Consider the following 15,372-nt stretch of genomic DNA (forward strand, 5'->3'; position numbering starts at 1 on the left):
GCTTTCTGGTTACGCTTTCATCTTCCTACGCAGCCATTAGCACTTGGATTAACTGACTTTCTTGTGGTTACAGGTACAAAAAACCCACTGACTTTAAAAGGAAGAAATTGCAACTGTTGACCAAGAAACCACTTTACCTTCACCTCCATCAAACATTGCACAAGGAATGACCCTAGTTGTGAGACTTCTGTGAACTGAACCACAAGTCATGGTAGCTGTGTGTAGTAGCCTTAGCCTTCCGGGGGCAGGAACACGACTGTATTCATGCCAGTAGGTCAGCCGGGACCATCCCACACTGCACAGCACTACTTCAGGGTCAGAGGCAAGCCTACCATCCAAGTGCAAGAGTTTTTTTCAGTACCTTCCACACACAGGTTTTTCTGAGAGCCCTGAAATACGTTGACTGCTTTTCCTAATTTTGCTGTTCATCACTTTTCATCTTAACCGTTATTATCCTTTTGCCTCAAACTCCACCTAAGGATGGAGACTGCCCCTTTGCCAAACCTGTAGCAATAAAGACGTGGCAGGCCTACTAACTGTTTACACTTGCTGTGCTATTGTAGTTCCTCTCATCTGCATTTTGGAGTCCTCTGTAGCGGGCTGGGTGGGAGAAGGCCGGGAGAAAGGCGAGGTGGGGCGGGAAGGAGCTTGAGGTACTGCAAGTGATTTAAAAAGAGAGAGAGAGAGGAGGGTGCTGGGTCAAGCGGGGGGGCTGTGGAAGGGCTCCTCAGCCAGCTGTGCTGCTTTGGTTGGGCCGGGAGGAGGACAACTGCAGATGAGAACACAGAACTATGATTTTAACAGCTTTGCCTGATCCACTTGTACTGAGTTTTGGATACAATACATGTTATAATCCTGTAAATCACCCTTACTCCCTAATAGAGCTAATTTTTCTGTATGTTGTCCCAGAGTGATTTGCAAAGGTGGGTGGGGGAGGCAGAGAGGCTTTCTGCAGGGCTTCGTCCTGGCGGCGGCGGGTGCTTCACTGTTTCAGTGGCAGCAGGACAGGCCCCTCGGTGTTCAAGAGTCGATTTTTCCAGAGCTTTTGGTAAAGCAGATCTGGCTAGCAGGTTGACCCACCTTTTACATGAAACTGCTGTTCTTATGGAAACTGATTGTATGCAGTTTTCTGCATATTTTATGCAAGTCTGGAAACTTACTCTAAAAATTACCTTTTTATGTAAGTAGATAGGATTATCATTTATTTTCTATATTTTTGATTTGGTGTGTAATAAGCTGCAGGACATTGGCTTATTATGACACACTTGCATTCACCTTGTGACCTAATAAAGGGACAGAAGTAGAACCCAGTCAAATCTTTCATATATTTGCGTGGATGTTTAATACAGTACTTTAAGGTTTGATACACTTTGTCATATCTAACTAGAGCCTGAGTACTCTGCTATGCTAACGAAAGATCCAGCTCCCAAAATAGTGCCAAATAGTAGGTTTATTTCAAACAGTCTGGAGGCAGATGTATCACCAAGTCCTCTTCTCTGTCACGTAACCCCAAGATGTTACATTATGCTTTAATGGAAGGATGTTCCTTTTCCTCATGGTATTTGTCTGTCTGCAAGCAGCTGTGCAGCATCTTTGGCCTGACCCTATTGATTAGGATAAAAGGCTAGTTCTGAATGTCCTGATCTTCTTGCCTTCCCTCTGTGGGGATGACATTTAGGGGTTATGACAAAAGTCGGCACCACTTCTCCCAGTTCTACTACTGGAGGGGGGTAGAAAATGCAATTGAATTTATCTGTTTATGGCTTTTTACAGTACTCCAATGGTATTACATCTGATACATTGAATATCAAGCCCTGAAATGATATCCTGATGAGTTCAGGAAATACCTCTAAATGCAGCATTCTGGATACCAGACAAAAGGAGGATACATGCATTCTTAAAAAAATTTGAAAGCAAGCGATCCTTTGAACTCTGCCGAAGGCTGGAGCACAGCCTGACCTACAGCTGCCACTAACCTGGGGTCTGCTCCCTGCCTGGCTCAGGTCCCCTCCTGGGAAGCCACAGCACCAAGTGTTGCGGGGACGACCCCGGGGCTCTGTCCTGGTGCTGCCCACCCTGGGGGCTGCAGGGCCTGGTAAAAGCACAGGGGTCAGCTGTGTGGCCCCCCCCCCCCCCTTTGGGGAAGGGATGCTCCCCCAGCCAAGGGGGGTGTTGGGGCAGGGAAGAGCAGGGGCTTGGTGAACCCCTCCACGGCACCACAAACCGCCCAGCCCTGGCCCAGAGGTGGCTGTATTGACTCGGGGTGTAGGAAATGTCAACTCGGAAGTATTTTTGTTAAATACACACTAGAGCCTTGTATTTAACTAATTGTGAATTAATGTCTGTTGAGTGCGAAATACCATTTTTAAAGTTGCTTCTCTCCTTTGTGTTTTTTCTGTGAACTGTCTCTCACTGAAAGGGCGACTCCTCCCCGCAGCACAAGCTCTTGTATTGTCTTATACTGCAGTGATGTTCTGTCTTGTCTTTCATCTTCAATCTCAAGCTTAACCCCTGTACTGTAAGCATGTAACACCTCGATGCCAAGTTGAATGGCTGCTTGTACTGTGCCAGTAAACCTGTAATGGCCTTTCAGGAGGGTTTATTATTCTTAGTTGTTTTCCTTTTTTTTTTTTTTTACCTCCCCAAGGCTCACTTTTGTACTGAGCACTGTTGAAAAACCTCAGTGTGTGAGCTAGTAAGGGGCCTGCTGCGCCAAGCACTACATCCCCACCCTTGTACTAACACCACTTACAGTCGGGGACTTCCTTCAACAGTGACAGCTGGAGGGGGGGGTTAGAGACGTCCCATGTTCTGTGTGTGCAAAGTGATTTAAAGCACTACTGGTTAACGTGGTTTGTATACACACACACGTTCCACTTTATGGAAAACTACTTTTTTTAATGTAAGAGAAGGCGGCTGTAAAAATACAGCTTTACTGTTAAAGAAGCTGAATTGGTCTTAAATACTAAGATGAAAGCTCAGCTCTCACATCTTGTTTAATGCTGGAAGCCAATCTTGAAAGCGATTATGAAATTTCTTAGATTTTAGAATCCTGGAGCATTCACCTCTATTTCCAGGCTAACTCCAGAGCTGGAGGGAGGTTCCCAGCTCTGGCCGGCCCTCCAGCTGCAGGGGGGGCTGTCCCCCCCCCGGCTCTCCCGAAGGGACACCAGTCCCCACCTGCCAGGCTGGGGCAGCAGAAGGTAACACAGTCCCTGCCATGCAGCAGCAGTTACTCAGACTCAATTTGAATCTTGAGCTTGGTCCCAGCTGTGGCAGTCTCTGGTTAAATTACTGAGCCAATGGCCCTTCTGAACAAAAAAGGGCACTGAAACAGAGCCTTCAGGGTTTAGCAAAAGGAATTTTGCTTTTTATTATAACCTTCCTTTGAATACAGTGTCATTTGTGCTTCTGATCTCAGACCAGGCATCTTTAAAAAAAAAAAAAAAAAACCAAACCAAACAAAAAAACCACCTCACAGTCCTCATGTAAACCCCTGGCCTACAGTAACTGCAGCTGAATGATGTGATGGAGAAGGCAGGTAGGATAGCATTTTACTTAAAAATTATTTCCACAGGAAATGATTTGATTTACATTTTTCACGAAATTAGTTCATTCACCAACTGGTTACAGAGGCTACATTTAATTAAAACTAGCCACACAGGTACTTCCTTTCTATTGCACGTTTAGAGTAGGTTCAAGTCCATCACAAAACGGTTCTTGCAGCCCAAGGGGATGGATGAGTTTAAGGTGATCATAAATGCACATGTCTGTAGCAATTGGATAAAAATTAATCCCGCAAAAGCTGAAGTATACTGAAATGAGGCCTATGGCTTCAAGTCGAGAGCCATTTCCTAAAATCCTGACCGCAGGAACTGCGCTAGAGTCCGGGGGGCCGAGCTGCGGACCAGAGGCTGCAGTTAGGGTTTCGGCGCTGCAGGCTGTGCGTAGTCCTGGGAGCCCGCCGGGGCCGGGGGGGCGCCCGCGGGGTAGTCTCTGGGTCCCGGTGGCGGCAAGTCTCTGTTGGGAGAAGGCGTATAGTCTCTCGAGCCAGGCAGGGGTAGCCGGGGGCCTGGAGGATAATCTCTGGGGCCAGGAGGACCCAGGGGCCGGAAAGGAGGGTGCCCACGTCCGTAGCCTCTTGGGTCTGGAGGAGGCGGCAGCGGGCCAGGAGGCAGATCTCTCATTCCTAAGGGTGGGCCGGGTAGGAAATCTCTTGCAGCTGGAGGTGGCAAGGGAGCACCACGGACTAGGAGGAGAGGAAAACATGGGGTTAAATGAAACCTTGCTCTACGCTAAACGGTGACCCTCCTGACTCGTTCCTCATTTCTTCATATTTTAGGAGCAGCTCTGGGGTGGGTCACTGCCACGCAGACTTCACAGGCCACGAATTGCATTCTAGTGACCTTAGGCTGCTGGTTTCCATTTTAGACTAAACAGGGAAAAATACCTCCTTAACACCTTGGCACTAAGGAGACTTGAAAAAACCCCACCCGTCCAAGCTTAGTGATCAAGACCGCTAGACCCCGTGAGGCGTGGGGAAGCGGTGTGCCGAGGGCCGGCAGAGCGCCCTCCCCCAGCGGCCCTCCAAGAAGCCCAGTGGGGGAGAAGGCGAAGTTCCAGCTCCAGCACAGAGCGGTGCGACGGTACCTAAGGGCACAGGAAGAGGTCGCGGCCCAAAGTGCCCACGGGGAGGGGCTGGCGGCGGTCCGTAGCGAACAGGCGGCGGAGGCGGAGGTCCCATCACTGGGGAGGTCATGATAGGTGTCGCCGGGAAAGAAGGTGGGCCTTTGGGACTGGCATTCTGCACGAGAGGAGGAGGTTATACTGCAGCGCGTTACTGCATCAGAAGCACTGGCACTGCTGAACGCCACAAACATTCACCCAGGGGCCAAGAGGTGAAAGAGAAGGGGGGGAAAACAAAAAAGGAAGAAAACAAAAAAGGAAGAAAACAAAAAAGGAAGAAAACAAAAAAGGAAGAAAACAAAAAAGGAAGAAAACAAAAAAGGAAGAAAACAAAAAAGGAAGAAAACAAAAAAGGAAGAAAACAAAAAAGGAAGAAAACAAAAAAGGAAGAAAACAAAAAAGGAAGAAAACAAAAAAGGAAGAAAACAAAAAAGGAAGAAAACAAAAAAGGAAGAAAACAAAAAAGGAAGAAAACAAAAAAGGAAGAAAACAAAAAAGGAAGAAAACAAAAAAGGAAGAAAACAAAAAAGGAAGAAAACAAAAAAGGAAGAAAACAAAAAAGGAAGAAAACAAAAAAGGAAGAAAACAAAAAAGGAAGAAAACAAAAAAGGAAGAAAACAAAAAAGGAAGAAAACAAAAAAGGAAGAAAACAAAAAAGGAAGAAAACAAAAAAGGAAGAAAACAAAAAAGGAAGAAAACAAAAAAGGAAGAAAACAAAAAAGGAAGAAAACAAATGCCACCAAACACCGCAAACAACATTAACCAAGTAGAAAATGGGGAAAGTTACAGCACCATCATGTCCCATCACCCAGAACACTGCTTGCACTACCTAGGAGCGAGTGCTTGTGTACATTCCGAGATGACAGGTTTTCTCTGGCTAAAGCTATACTAAAGAAAAGTTCAATCCCTTCCAAAGTGTCCCCGGCAGCCACCCCTTCGGTAAAGGGCCTGGCCCCTTGAATTACATATGGAATTGTGCTTAAATACCACGGGTAAGTCAGCTTCTTAGGATTATTGTTGTAGTCACTCCAAAGTGTTTGCCTGCAGTCCTTAACAAGAAAGATCTCATTGCCTCTATTCCATAAAAACCAGACAGCAACTGCTCATCATTAGAGAAACCTTTTGAGACAGAGGTATAAGCCCTTGGTTAGTTCCATGGAGCGTTTTGTTATTCAGCAGTTCAGCACACTAAGCCTGTTATTCCTTTCCATCAAAGCAGAGTAACACCATATTCAGCCTCAATACTCACTGTAGCTGGTTCAACAGATGGAGGTGAATCAGTAGTTACACAGGGGGCTTCAGACTCTTTGGGAGAGGGTTGCTTTTTTTTTTTTTTTTTTGGACAGCAAGTAAGGATAGTGACAGGATATAGACAAGACAGAACATGATACAGTTAAAGAAGCAGCAGGAAGTACAGTGAATCATGTATTAGAAACGCCTCCTGAAGGTTGGGGTTTTTCAGCTTACCGCTCCATCCACTGCTGTGGAAGGGGAGGAGGTTCTTGGCACAGTGCTGATCAGGGATGCTACAGCAGGCCCGAGATCTGTAAAGAGCACCACGAACGTGTGTCCTACCATGCCTGGGGTTTAAATTACATTTCCAAAGTGAAAGAATAACTAAGTTGCAGTTGGGTGCAAGCCACAACTTACCAGGAACAGACATCCTTCCAGGTAGCTCTGGTGGCCTTCGTGGAGCAGGGGGGCCATCTACCACAGTACCTTAAGGGAAACGGGAACCCCACAGATCCTAATCACCACATGCCTGAGCTATTTTTGTCCTTTTTTAAAAAAAAAAAACACCACTCATCTGCTTATTAATAAAGCTCGTTTCGATACTCAACACTATCCCTCGAACCAAGATCAGACCTTAGTGTTCCTGGGTGTGTAGCACAAGAGGTGGTTACCACAGAAGGGAAGCTTCAGGGCTTACCAAATTCACCTCTGGAGCCTTCCCTTCGAGGAGCAGAAAGGGGCCGAGCAGGAACTTCTATCATCTGCGTGGGTGAGGGATTGCCTCCACTCACGGGCGAGGGGCCGAAAGAACCATCTCTGCTTAAGGGCCCTATGCGAAAGAGATGCAAAACACTTGATTTACTTTTCTACATGTGATCATGGCCTTTTTTAGGATATACTGACCCAAAGACCAAAGTTTTGAGAGAAACAGCAGCATTTACCTCGTCGTGGCGGGACTTGGCGATCGGGTCGGCCTGGAGTTGGCTTCACAATTAACGGTCTTTGAAGCATGACGATTTTTTGGTTTACTTCTATCAATCTATTTTTTAAAAAATAAAGGGGGTTTTTAGTATTCAAATAATACACGAGTTACACGTGTTATAATGTAACAAGGCAAACTGCAGTGTAAAATGTTACAGCTTTCACCAAGAAACCCTATTTTAACTGTCAAAACAATTTAATAGTAGTTTCAAGTTAGCAACCTGAATGTGCACTGCACATCCTGAGCAAGCAGGCTAACCGAGTACCTTGCATGTTTTGAGCTCCTTCTCTCCCAAGCAAAATGCAGCATGTTTGAAGAGCAATGAAAATAGCCTCTACTGTACTTACTTTTGTCTCAGGTTGGCCGCTTCTCTTTTTTCTTCAGCCAGAGCTCTCTCAGCAGAGCGGGCAATAAGCTATTAGGGAAAATTTTGCCAACTGCATTAACTGCACCAACCTGGAGTCAAATACAAACGGTCTGCATCAGAAAAGGAAGAACATTCTTACCCAATTGTCGTGTGCCTTCTTCTCATGAGCAGCAATCTGAGAAGAAACGAAGTGGTTTAGTTTACTTTGTCCAACTACTAGTATTTCCAATAACTCACTACAGGGCATCGGAATGATGCAGGAAAAGGTGACACAAGAACCAGCAAACAAGAAGTTTACCTGGTTTTTGTAAGACCTCTCTGTTTTTTGCAATTCTTCCTCCATATCTTGGATCCTTTGCCTGTACAAGAAGGAGGAGGGAAGGAGAGATGTTTAAATGAGTTTTCTCCAATAGCTGAAATAAAGGAAAACAACAGTCTTCAGAAACTGAAATTACTTGTAAACTTTCACTTCCTCGATGGCCAGCACAGCTTTTTCATCTGCAGCACACAATTTCTGCTCCTTCTCCTGACGCTCATATTCCTCCTGGGTTAGTTTCCTGCATAGGACAGGGGGGAAAAAAAAAAAAAAAAAAAAAGCACCATTTAGTTCACCATCCTACATCTCCTACAGCTCAAAATCAAGGTATTTCCTTGCTAACAACAGTGGTATCATAATCTATAAAAACACATGAGAAAACACGTGAGATAATAGATTTTTTTTTTTTTTTTTGAGACAGAAATACTGTCTTTTGAAACCAATAGACAAACCCTTTCGGCATCTAACAATTTCTCAGCATCTAACAGTTGCAAACAGTCCATCCCTTCAGATCCTGAAGTTTACTTAACAATTCTAGAGATGGTAATCCAGATTTACAACTTCCAGAGTCTTTTTATAATCTCATGGTTCTTTTTTTTTTTCATTTTTGACATTTTTCTTGAAGTGTTTAAGAGGTCCATAACATGCTCCTAACTTACAAGAGCTACCCTACAAAACTGAAAGCATTACACTAGCAGTAAGTTAACTATTGCGGATAGCCAGTTCAACATAATCCATTTCCTTGGCTACATGCAGAAACAGTTTTCCAGAAAAAAAAAAAATGTAGCAAGTCCTTTATTGTAATCAAGAAGTACTAACAGACAGCATAACTTCCTAAAAGTTTAGAAAGGAATAGAAATCCTTTGAAAAGGTCAAGAAGTTTCCCTTGAAAGGTGGGCTATCCTTCACCTCTCCATTCATTACCTGTTTGCTACACCTGGATCCTGAAGTTATGAGGTCAGGCAGTTTTACTACTGAAGTTCTGTACAGCCTCTACTCCTTAGCTTGTTCCAACCCTGTGCTTTGCTCAACCTACACACTTGAACCTAAGAACTTTCAATTGTTTCTCCACCATAATTTCAGCTTTCCTACAGAATGTAATGAAAAATGTCCTCGCACCCTATCTCAAATTTTCCCCACAAAATCAAGACAGCATTACAGACACTTCATTAAGTAAATAAATGAATAAATCAAGAATGAACACAGATACACACAACCAGTCTTTCACTGCTAGCAATTCATTCATCTCAGCTGCCACACAAACTCAGCCTTAGTTCAGCCCTTTGAGAATACAAAATGCTCACAAGGCTAAAATACTAAGTTTCTAAATTATGAGAACTAGACTCACTGAACTGAGGTCAGAGTAACTGAAACAAATCTTAATGGCCCTTATGTTCTCCTTGACATTTCTGGACAATGTGACAGAGCAACCACACAATTTGCAGACCAACCACCCATCTCCCCTCTCCAAAAGTTGTTTGTTCTTTAATAGTAGAAGGCAATATTGTGCATGCAAAGCAACAGTCTTTTTAGAATCTCTGGAATGGTGGAAAAAGTAAAAAAAGGGTACTAGCTTCAAGCATACTGAAACACTAGTCACCATCTTCCATTCCATACACAACTTCAAGTTACTTGATGCTCCTGAGCAAAGAGCATTTGGACAGTGCCTACGTTATAACATGCTATGCTGCAGAAGAGTAATGAAAGGCTTACTTCTGGAGTGCCATCTCCTTCTGCTGGTAAAGTTCACCAAGAATCTCCACTTTCTGCTGTAGTGTTTTGCATTCATTTTCCAGTCGAGCTTTGGATGACTGGAGCGAACAGGAGTCATGTTCTAATTTTTTTATTTGCTCTGTTGGAGAAGCAAAGGTAGGTGAGGAAGTTGAAGGAAGTTGCAACGAGAACCATTATGCCGCTTAAATGCTCCGTTTCTTTTTAAAACCACAACAGCATTTAATCCTAAGCAATTCTTTTGCTAAGCCTACCTTCTAGCTCATGTCTTGCTGCTACTTCATCACTCAGTTTTGATTGCAGAAGATTTCTGTCCTCTTCAACTATGGATAACATAGTTTTCACCTGAAAAGAGGAACAGAAAGTTTATGATCTTAGGCATAGCAGTAATGTGGCTGCATTTATTAGAAATCTTGTGCGGCATACCCTGGAGACATCCATCATCTGCTTAATCTGAGTCTTCATCTTCTCACTCTCATTATCTAGAAGAGAAAAATATATTTGTTTTCCCTGTTTCTCAACCCCAGTTCCCTGGACTCTACAGCTGTTAAAAATCACTCCCTACACTTTAATCTGGGATACGTCTTGTTACGTGGCAAAAAAAAAAAAGAAAAAGAAGGGGGAAGTGGGGAAGAAAGCACAACAGCAATTCCATGACCAGCACAACGGAACTATTGGATTGATTCTGAAAGGCATTCAGAAGATTCCTTCTTGTCACTTCTTCTAGCCACCATGCTAATATCAATGTGAATGCAGTGTCTCTTACTGGACATAGTATCTGAAAATCAAAAAGTGGGAATTTCCAGCCCACATATACCGTATAGTTAGAAAAAAGGAGAAGGGTAGGGGGCGCGAGGACAACAGAAAACAAAAGATAACTTCAAAACCAGAGATGTAGCAAATGCATGTGCACCATCAGGAATGACAAAATGCCTGAGTAGTTTTGAAAATGTCTGTTGAGGTCTTTCAGATTTAAAAGATGTGATTACCTAAATTAGTTATCTATCCACAAGTAAGCACAATACTCATTAAAAATTTGTATTAAAAAAATCAATGCAGCATAACAACAAAGCTGAGATTCTCCGCTTTCAGAATGTTCTTAATTACTAACCTTTATATGCAATCTTTAAAACTGTGTCATTACACTTACAATATACCTAAAAGGAAATCTAAAAGCTATTACTGGCCTTTTTAACAGTTTCTCCCTTCAAGTCATGAGATATGTTGTGTTTGAGCACCACAGTTGGCAGCCAACCCGCAGGCAGCCACACACGTGGATTCCCCTTGTTCCCCATGTGACGTGACATGAACATGCCACCGCCTGTGCTGTAGCCACTGGGCTATCAGCCAGCAGGCAGGATTACTGTACCTGGCAACTCTCCATTGGCCAGATCGTCTCCTGTGCTCCATTCGCACCCTTCGCCATCCTTCTTGGTCTCAGCTGCAGAATCCATGTCCAGCTGCTTCAGCTGCATAATGCAGTTAGTCAAAACCTAGAAATGAAATCAAAGATTCACTGAAGAAGAATCGCTCTGAATTTTGTAAAGTATTTCAAATTATTTTATGATGTGCAATATGTAAAACAAACTTGTTATAAAGAACCTACTTCAATTTCATTTTCCTTGTAGGCAAGTGCTTCTTCTATGTCCTTCTGAGATTTCTGATACAGTTTGATCTGCTCGTTGAGCTCAGTATGCCTCTCACTCCAACCTTCAGCTTCTTTAAGCAGCTGTATGAAACACCAAGGCAAGATGATTACTTGTTTTATTTTTAGTACAGGGTATATGTAATTAAAGTCTATTTTACTGCCAGCTCTGGTGATAACTGATCACCACAGGTCACAGATAAAGGGTAAACTTCACTGTTATCACACTCGTCACTAGCCCACTGGAAGAACTGGATGCTGGGAATCTTTCTGCAGTTTGTTAGGCAATTTTACAAATTTGACATTTTCTCAGCTATTACCCAACATCAGAACCAAACTGCTCACACACTTCAAAATATGAGGAATTAGTTACAGTCCAATGTAATCAAACTACATTGTTTAAGAAGCCATCTACTTCATATACAGAGAAAAAAACCAGACAGATATTTAACAACTATTCGTAAGAGAACTGTCATGACGTTTCAGGGCTAAAGGTCCTCCCCATCTAGCCCAGTTTCGGAATTGCTTTTTGGTAATTCTTTACTATGACTTCCTTCAGTCCTGATCCCAATTAGCAATCTCCCAATCATACAGTGACTACCACATCAGCACAGACCTTCTGTGAAACTGCTGACAAAAACTGAATCACCAGAACTGGCAAAGCCTTCATGGCTTCAAGACATGGGGCTCACCTGTACAAAAAGCCTGCACAGGTAGGCGCAAAGGGTTTAAATTTTATCTTGGTAATATGAAATGTGGAATTCTGATATGTTAAGAAAATGGAGACATGCTGAAGTTATACTCAAGAAAACTAAGAATAAAGCCCCAATATTTTGTTCAAGAGAGAAACAAAAAGTTGCCTGGCCTGGGCATAACTTACTTGCTCCTTGCTCTTCTTCAGCCTAGCATTCTCTTCCTGCACATGATGAAGCTCAGACTTCACCTTTTCTTCACTTAGTTTAGCTTCATTAAGGGCTATCTGCACCTACATATGAAACACAAATGAACAAAAAGACAAAGTCGAACTGTAATAGAACAAGAGCTACATATTACCTGAAAAACAGAAACGAAGAAGGTATATATGCACAAACAATCTCCAATCTGCCAAGATAGCATTTTCTATTGCATCCTAGATACAAATTTTCCTACTGCAAGACTGTTGAGAAGGTGTAGATAATGCTTTACCTCTGAAAGCTCTACAGAATGCACACTGATAGCCTCTTGAAGTTTCTCCAAGGTCTTCTGGGTTTCAGAGATCTATATAAGAAAAAGATGAGCAGTGATTTCATAGTAGTCTGGTACATGCCTTGGCCTGAGTAATCCTTTTACCTGTGTAATTTGGAAGCCTAAAAGGAAAGTCAAAACACCAACAAGTTTCCATTTAAAGCAGCCATTAGACTAGCAGCAACATAGTGCTGCCTTATCAGCAAGGCAAGGAACAGAAACATACAGCACATCAGAATGAACTTCCCCCTGTGACTCTGTTGGTGGCTGGGAAGTTCCCTGTACACCTGAACAGCCTAGAACAGAAGTAGCACGTGCTGCTGTCATTAGCAACAACCTTTGATCAAAACAAGATTAAATAACTTGTCTGGTAGAGCTTATCATTACTACAGAAAATCAGGCTTTAAGAAGAAGAAAAACAATGAAAGAGAAAAAAGAAAACAAATACCTCTGGACAACAAGAATAAGGGGCAGCTTAGAGATCTTCACACTTACTACAGAACTAGATGCTTCCTCTAAATACAAGAAAATGTCTCTTACCAACCTGAAACCTTCAGCTCAAATTGTTAAGGAACTTCTGGACTGGCTAGGAAGCATTAGACTAGCCCATGACTTGAATGCACCTGTGTGTGTGTGTGTAAGCACATAACCACTTGAGTCCATCAAGATCTTACAACAACAACAACAAAAAAAAAACAACACAACAACAAAAAATCCCCAATCAACAGACTCTCCCCCTTGAGCTTGGGGTGAACCTGAAATTTAATTTCAGTTCTCTTTCTGAGGTGGTTCATCTTGTCTGCTCTACCTATATCTGTTTACTCATCAGGTTGTGACCAGCTTTTAGGACACATTAAGCTAAGAACAGTATAAAACATGAGTGCGATTGCTCTCACCTTGTTCTGTTTCTCCTCATTTTTTTTTCTCTCTGTTTCAAGCATTGTGTGCAGATTTTTTACTTTGTCATCTAGCTGACGATTTGATTCTTCTAGTCCTTTGACAGTGTCCTAAGATAAAAAAAAAAAAGACCAACTAAAGCAAGTTATTTTGATGCTTTTGCTTTCAGTATGGAAACAGTTAACTGTTTTTTACCTTAAGCCCTGCAGTTTCATCAGAGAGAATGTCTTTTTGTTCGCGGGCCACTTTCACAGATTCCTTTGCTTCCTTTATCTAAGCATGGAAACAACGAAACAGAACTGAGGAAATTATCAACATAATGTTCAGTAAGAATAGAAAATAAAAATATATTAGCTGTTGCACTGATTGTGTCATTAAATGAATAACAGAAAATTAAGAAGCAAAGGACAATAACCTAGAACAATACCTTTTGATCATATTCTGACATCTTTTCTAAGATTTCTGTTTTTTCTTGCAGAAGGTTTTTAATCTTTTCAGCAAGTTGCTTTTCAGTCACTAGGAAGAAAAAGAAAGCTTACAGTAACTGTACTTCATATGTTGGGGAGGGGGGAGAATATCAGAGCTAGCATCACTACCACTTTAGGGAACATTTTGAAGTAAGTACTAAACCATAAATCAGGACAATGTTAATTCCCTGGCAGTCAGCCCTTTCTTCAGGAGTCTAAGCATCTCCAGCTTTCATGTAAAGCTAGGATTAAAAACAAGGCAGTAAAGCATTGAACACTGACACAAAGCACACAGCTCTTGCATCTACTTCACAGAAGCTGGTCACAGAAGGCACAGAGGAGCAGGGCAAGGTCCTGGCTACACACAGATGAGGTATGTTCAAGGGAAGAATTGGCAGCGAGGATGTCTGAGCCATCTCAGACTGCTGCTTTGACACTCAGGGAGATGCAACACCTTCTCTAACAACCACCTCTTTTTGTTATACGAAAACTGAATGTTTGGTCGGCAAAGATAGTAAGATGAAAGCTCTAAAAGACCTACTGGGAACAGACAAGACTGCCAGCTAGCAGACAGCACCAGTAAGCCTCAAGGAACTGCACCACTTTCTAACAGACCTCAAAAGGGCTGGGACCGAGCAACAGTTCTTTAGGCATACATTACTTTCTCAACCTAAACAAGTCGCCAACCAACCCTTAGGATTCAAGGAAAACCATTAGCATACTTGAATTATTTTATTGCAAATTAATTTAAAGAACACCCAATTGTTGTTCTTTTTCAAGTCCTAAACCACCCCTGTATTTGCACACCCCAAGGCCCATGTGCCCCACAGTTAATCCTGCAGCACAAACAGGAAGCACTGGTTGTTCCAGCTGCACCCCACTAGGTGCAACAGCAACTGCTACTCCTCCTTCCCCTCCCACAGGAGGGTTTTTGGGCCAGGGCATCCCCAGCCCTCTCTGCTCAGGGGAGAGAAGAGCCAACAAGCCACTGCTGAGGTACAAGACAGTTCTTGGCAGTTTAAGGCAGGCAGCAATCCCTGCATTAGCTTGGTCTCCCAATTTTTCTACTGTCATGAAGACTGGATAATAGATTTTATCTTTGGGACTCCAAACATAATCTATATTTTAAAGCACTTTTGTCTCTGTTAATATTCCTCTATTTTGGATAAAGATTTTAATAATGACATGACTTTTATCATGCTTAAAGAATATGTATCTGTTCTTAGCTTTATTAGTTTCTATACAGTATCATACAGAATAGTATTTTGGGGGGAAAAAAGTATTAGGCCTACATTCCTCATTTTTTTTAGGGCATGCTGCTACGTAATTTCTACACCACCAATATCAATGTTTTCACCCCCTCCAGTAACAATTATTGTTTTGCAGTGTAGAAATCATCTTACAAATCTAAGATGAACTTTTTTTTTCAGCTCATCAACTCTGCATTAATTGTACAGAAGGACACTGCAGTGTAACTACAATAAAATTAGAGAGGAATGACTGATAAGCAGTACGTTTTGTGAGGAAGAATGAGGCAGAGAGCTCATATAAAGACAATTCATTCATTTTTTTGCCTTGTACTCAATTATGAATTTGAGCAATCACTCTACTTTGAATTCTATTTCTTTTCCATTTGGTACATTTTAATTTTATACCCTTGAAGCTGGAGAAATGCTCTTGCAAAAAGCGATGTGCTAGCCCCAGGAATATCTGCATATTTAAGTCTACATTTAGAAGGCCTCCTTGCAACTGCACATCAGCCAGTTTCAGGCTCCCCTCAATCCAAAAAGGCAAGAGGAACTAGCTACTGTTTTTTGTGAGAAG

At 42.5% G+C, this 15,372-nt stretch overlaps 2 protein-coding genes across 5 annotated transcripts in view; one reads left to right on the plus strand and one right to left on the minus strand.

Moving 5' to 3' along the window:
- The window catches only part of AIDA (axin interactor, dorsalization associated), a 29,336-nt gene extending 28,020 nt beyond the window's left edge, over positions 1–1,316 (plus strand). For both annotated transcript variants that reach the window (XM_032989263.2, XM_032989264.2), the window contains one exon: positions 74–1,316. In XM_032989263.2, coding sequence (XP_032845154.2) covers positions 74–170 — 97 coding nt within the window. In that variant the 3' untranslated portion in view covers positions 171–1,316. The remainder of the gene's footprint in view (positions 1–73) is intronic.
- Positions 1,317–3,341: 2,025 nt separating this feature from the next.
- MIA3 (MIA SH3 domain ER export factor 3) overlaps positions 3,342–15,372 on the minus strand; it is a 29,166-nt gene continuing 17,135 nt past the window's right edge. For 2 of the 3 annotated variants that reach the window (XM_042789503.1, XM_042789501.1), the window contains exons 9-29: positions 13,509–13,597; positions 13,277–13,354; positions 13,081–13,191; positions 12,146–12,217; positions 11,841–11,945; positions 10,922–11,044; positions 10,685–10,808; positions 9,742–9,797; positions 9,570–9,660; positions 9,298–9,436; positions 7,724–7,825; positions 7,567–7,627; positions 7,408–7,443; positions 7,249–7,316; positions 6,861–6,958; positions 6,617–6,748; positions 6,337–6,405; positions 6,154–6,230; positions 5,935–6,007; positions 4,651–4,806; positions 3,342–4,249 (exon numbers count right to left, since the gene is read on the minus strand). In XM_042789503.1, coding sequence (XP_042645437.1) covers positions 3,921–4,249; positions 4,651–4,806; positions 5,935–6,007; positions 6,154–6,230; positions 6,337–6,405; positions 6,617–6,748; positions 6,861–6,958; positions 7,249–7,316; positions 7,408–7,443; positions 7,567–7,627; positions 7,724–7,825; positions 9,298–9,436; positions 9,570–9,660; positions 9,742–9,797; positions 10,685–10,808; positions 10,922–11,044; positions 11,841–11,945; positions 12,146–12,217; positions 13,081–13,191; positions 13,277–13,354; positions 13,509–13,597 — 2,189 coding nt within the window. In that variant the 3' untranslated portion in view covers positions 3,342–3,920. The remainder of the gene's footprint in view (positions 4,250–4,650; positions 4,807–5,934; positions 6,008–6,153; positions 6,231–6,336; positions 6,406–6,616; positions 6,749–6,860; positions 6,959–7,248; positions 7,317–7,407; positions 7,444–7,566; positions 7,628–7,723; positions 7,826–9,297; positions 9,437–9,569; positions 9,661–9,741; positions 9,798–10,684; positions 10,809–10,921; positions 11,045–11,840; positions 11,946–12,145; positions 12,218–13,080; positions 13,192–13,276; positions 13,355–13,508; positions 13,598–15,372) is intronic. The other variant, XM_042789502.1, reaches the window with a different exon arrangement.

The sequence above is a fragment of the Tyto alba genome, unplaced genomic scaffold (genome assembly GCF_018691265.1).
Source record: "Tyto alba isolate M040663 unplaced genomic scaffold, T.alba_DEE_v4.0 Super-Scaffold_16, whole genome shotgun sequence".
Classification (NCBI taxonomy): Eukaryota; Metazoa; Chordata; class Aves; order Strigiformes; family Tytonidae; genus Tyto; species Tyto alba.